The 5,026-nt window shown below is 34.5% G+C and overlaps 1 protein-coding gene across 1 annotated transcript; it reads right to left on the bottom strand.

The window, feature by feature from the left end:
• Positions 1–606: 606 nt before the first annotated feature.
• On the bottom strand, positions 607–1,554 carry LOC137732940 (uncharacterized). Its single transcript, XM_068472177.1, has 2 exons — positions 720–1,554; positions 607–623 (listed from the first exon to the last, which is right to left on the bottom strand). Exons 1-2 carry the CDS (start codon positions 1,552–1,554, stop codon positions 607–609), a joined length of 852 nt encoding a protein of 283 aa, XP_068328278.1.
• Positions 1,555–5,026: the final 3,472 nt, after the last annotated feature.

Genomic DNA, 5,026 nt, shown 5'->3' with positions numbered 1-5,026 from the left:
TAGCTTTAAAACCTTTCAAGCTCATTTGTTTCACTCTTCACTAAGTTGATGTCTTGTTATTAAGTGACTAAAACCTTTAAACATTTTATTGATTTAGACACTTAAATTTTTGGTTTAAACACACTTGACATTTTAAAACAATTTTAAGAATGTCCAATTAATTGTTCAAAACTACTAATTGAATCAAGAGTGATCTTGATTATTGTGGTTTAAGTGATAACCATATAAGAAACGTTTTTCTTATTTCTAATATCATTATTATCATGTATCTCATCTAGGATACAACAAGACAATCTTCAATTCATAACATTACTTTAAGGAAATATTTTAGAAGGCATTCGTCACATTACATTAATATGATAACACAAACATTCACAATGTTTAACTTAAAAGGAATTATCTCTAAACATTTAGAGACTTATTTAAGTACCTTCAAACATTTAGGCATTAATAGTGGTCTTCCATCATATGAAGCCACATAATAAGTTCTTAACACAATAAGAAAGTTTAAAGACAATCTTTAAATGCCTAAACAAACTTCCCAAGTAGTAAGCAAAAACATGGTGACCGAACCCTTCTCCACTCTTTTATTTGCTTGTTCCTCTTCTACTTAGCTCCTCCACCTATATACAATTATATAAGTGATTAGCACTTTATATCAAATATAAATATTTAGAAGATCTAACAATTAGAATTGAAGATAAGAACATAAACCATACCTTGTGGCTTGTCCTTAAGAGTTGCAAGGTATAACCTGCAATTCCTCTTCCAATGTCCCTCCTTTCCACAGTGGTGGCAAGCCCCCTTAGGCTCCATTGCCTTCTTTTTCTTCACTCCCCCTTTCGGCTTAAGAGTGGGTGACTTCTTCTCCTTCCCTTTGCCTTTGCCTTGCGGCTTAGACTTGGAAGAGGATGGCTTGTTGTAGGCTACTGCAGAAGTCCCTACAACGTTCTCTTTCATCATAGTTTTCTCAGCAGTTACTAACATGTTTAGTAACTCAGAGAGAGTATGATCCATCTTATTCATGTTGTAGTTCATTACGAACTGCGAAAATGAATCAGGAAGAGAAGCCAATATAAAGTCCTGGGCCAATTCCCCGTCAAGTGGAGTACCTAGGTTCTCCAGTTGTTCTATGAATCCTATCATCTTCAGTACATGTTGATGCACTGGAGCCCCTTTGACCATCTTGGTCTTCACAAGTTCACAAACAGTGTTAAAGCGACGGTTGCGCGTCCCTTCACCATATAACTCCGTAAGATGGAGTATTATGAAAAATGCACTGTCCATGCCCTCGTGCTGTCTCTGTAGCTCCTCATTCATGGAAGCCAACAGATAGCACTTGGCTTGTGTATCATCCTCAACATGTTTGTCATACTTAGCACGTTCATCCTCTGTGGCTTCAGGGCCAAGAGGTATGTCATGAAGAGGCTTATCAAGTACGTAAATAATCTTCTCCAATGTTAGGAGAATCTTGACATTACGATACCATGATGGGAAATTGTGCCCCTCTAGGCAATGTTTGTCGAGTATTTTCGCGAATGTGCTTCCAACCATATCTAAATACATAAACAATAATATAAATTAGTTTGATTGTTGATTAAGTCACACGATTCGGGTCTTTGAACCGAATGACACCACCCACCATTTTTGGCAAATTCCATATCCCTCAAATAGAATCCGAGAGTTATGTTGAACTCTTAGCGGGGTATGGGAGACTCACCATTACCAAGCCCACCTCAGAATTATATCATGTTGGTTAGCAAAAATAATGATGAGAGAATAACACTTTATTCATTTACAACTCTTGTAATTACCCATCTAGTTTGGCCTCTAGAGAATGAATGCCTCAGAATTATATCATGTTGGCACCATTGCACTTAGTTAAGTTATTCCCACCATGCTTAGTTTATGTAGAGGTTCAAGCACAACCTCAGAATTATATCATGTTGGTCATACTCGTTGTCTACACTCACCTCATCATATGTTTATGGACTCCTCCTGGATGTAAGCCCATACTTTGTACTTCCCCATTATAGGGTGAAGCCGGTGCATGAGTCACAAACGATTGGAGCCCACCACGGTGGAAGGCCTACGAAGAAATGTTCAAAACATCTCTCGTTTATCAACTTAATATTCTTTGTTGGTTGAGGGATTTTAAGGTCTCATCAATTTTATTTATTTAAACATATTCAAATAAATTGTCCTATTACAACTACTAGTCCAAATTTAATGAAATTAGTAGCATATGATATCCCCACTATTCGTTTTCATAAAACAAATCAATATCAAAACATTTTTCAAAATATTGGAGATATATATAACTACTAATTGAAATCATTATAGTTTAGTAGCGTATGATACTCCCACTATTTGTTTTGAGAAAAACAAATCAATATCAAAAACGAATTTTTCAAATATTGGAAGTAACTACTACTACTACGGTTTTTGCAATCCTTTGAAATTGGACTTTATAGTTATCTTAGGCTCTTGGATGACCATGGACTTATTGGGTTATTGCAACAACGAGCCAACATTGTTGAATAAGATCTCGGGGAGGTTGTGTCATTTTAATTACGTGCTTTTCAATTCAATTAAAACATTTTTGATTGAGCCTTTAGAAATGAAAGACAATGATTCATTGCTAATTAGGGCGTTGGACCCATTTAATCTTTTTATCTCATGTCAAAACCCTCTTTTAAATATGTCTCCTTACCAATAGTTAAAGAAACTCTAGTCTAGTACTAGAGGGAATCAACTAACTAAAAGAGATTAAGAAGTAATAAGAATTACAAACCGATTTGTACAAATTCCTACAAATTACACATACTAAGAGGGAGAGATAGATTAATGTCGAAACGTGACAAGGTCCAATTGAAACAGTAATTAAAACACATTCCCAAGGTTCAAACAATTTGATTTTAGCGCCTTATCTCATAGCTCAATTATCGTTTAAGGCATAAGTCCATAGTCACTCATTTTCTAACTACTTAATCATATTAAATAATCAAATGGAATGCAACATATAAACAATTAGATTTAGTGCATATGGGCATAATTCAATGATGAGTTTAAACATTAAACAAAATTAAAATCAAACATTTCAATTTTTAAATAGTAGGGGTCTAAATGCAAATATGAAAAAGTTAGGGGTCAAATCATAAATACTAAAAGTAATACCAAACTTTTCATGATTACAAAAGGACCCTCAAGTGGGAAAACCACTTGAGTTGGCCGGCCAAATGAAGGGGGAAATGGGTAGGTCTCACCCACCTTGCATTATTTCAACATAAAGAAGAAAAAGAATTCAAATTATGCTTGCACTTGATTTTGCTTTAAGAAAATTAGGGAAAAAGTTTTAAAATATCCTAAAGAAGTCTAGGATTGAAAAAACATTTTGTAATAAATATTGATGATAAGAATATCATCCAAATCCATAAAACAATTTATGAACTTAAATAAAACTATTTTCAAAAAACAAAACCATGAACACCAAGAACATAATCAAGAACTTCAAGAACACATTTTTCTAGCTTCAAAGTGTGTGTGTGAGGTTCAAAACAAAACACAAACACATAGCCAAAAAATCCCCTTTTTGCCGTGCCCTCCCTATGATTCATAACCCCAAAAAATTGTTCTAAACTTACTCTTCATTCATGCATCCAAAACACCTTTTGCATACATATCTTTTCAACTATTGATTCACAATTTTTCAACATTTGAAAAACAAAAGATAAACATACTTTGAATGAAGAACTAATATGTCAAACATAAAATTAATACCCATATGCATAAAATCCAAAAGGACACATCAAATATAAACCTTTGGCTCATGATACCACTTGAAGGGAAATCTATGAGATTCATGTGGGATTTCTAGTGACTAGCATGCATATACAATTCAAAATTTATATACGAAAGCAACGGAAGCATGTCATACATTTTATCAAAGCTATAGTCATGCAAATCCCCTTCAAGATGCATAGGTTTATATAAGATGCATCAAAACAAAATTTATAAGAAGAACAAACTAGAGGTTTAGTTTTATACCTCTTGATCTAGATCTTAGACCAAGGATGGACCACCTCCAAGATCTTTGCTCCTCAAACTCCTTGAGCCTAGCCTCCCTCCTTGCTTCCTCCACTTTGTATAGTAAGTGCTCCTAGGTTCTCTTCAAGTTTCCAAAGATATGAAAACCTCTAAAGATCCTCACCCACTTTGTAATGAGAAAGATGAAGGAATAACCAAAAGGGTGTATAGATGATTAGTTAAATCACCCCCTTGGTGGCCGGCCCTTTGTGTTCAAGAGAGAGAGCTTTCCTTTTTCTCTTTTGTTGTTTTAGAACACATCAAAACCCTAATGAATCTTTCACTATAATGTTCCTTTTATTACATAAAGAAACAAGTCAACAATTGACCTTCTCTCTCCCTCTTTTTGGCCGGCCATATGTGTTTGGTTTGGGCTTTGGGCTTTTAATTATTTCAAGTCATCCAATGCTTGAATAAAAGCCCAATGGGTTTTGGCCCAATGGGCCTAATTAAACCCGAACGTTTCTATAAGCCCAAAACGATCTTTATCGCTTTTATGATTTCTTTAGACTTTCTAAATTAATCAAAACACTTAATTAATCCAATTAATTATTTCCTTCATCCATTAGTTACTCACTACAAGAGTGTATTGGTGAACAATCTTTTAGGTTCTAATTAGCAAGGCAGTGAGGTGATTGGCACCAATCCAATTGATTATCCAATCACTTAGTGAATTAAAACTTACTTTTAATTCACCTTCCTTTTGATGACTACATTTAATCATCTAGAAGAACTCACAAGCCATGAGTGACATCTAACCATATATCATGGCTACCCAAGCTAATGTAGAAGTTTATTCGGAGAACCTATTCAGTTGGAATTACAATGTAATTCGATCCTTCTCTAACACAATACTCTCAATCACATCACTAGGGTATGGATTTATAATGTCAAACCCCTAATGTGATTATTCCTTCTTATACGATTCAATTGAGACGTA

The sequence above is a fragment of the Pyrus communis genome, chromosome 4 (genome assembly GCF_963583255.1).
Source record: "Pyrus communis chromosome 4, drPyrComm1.1, whole genome shotgun sequence".
Classification (NCBI taxonomy): domain Eukaryota; kingdom Viridiplantae; phylum Streptophyta; class Magnoliopsida; order Rosales; family Rosaceae; genus Pyrus; species Pyrus communis.
This window is presented reverse-complemented; position numbering and strand designations above follow the sequence as displayed.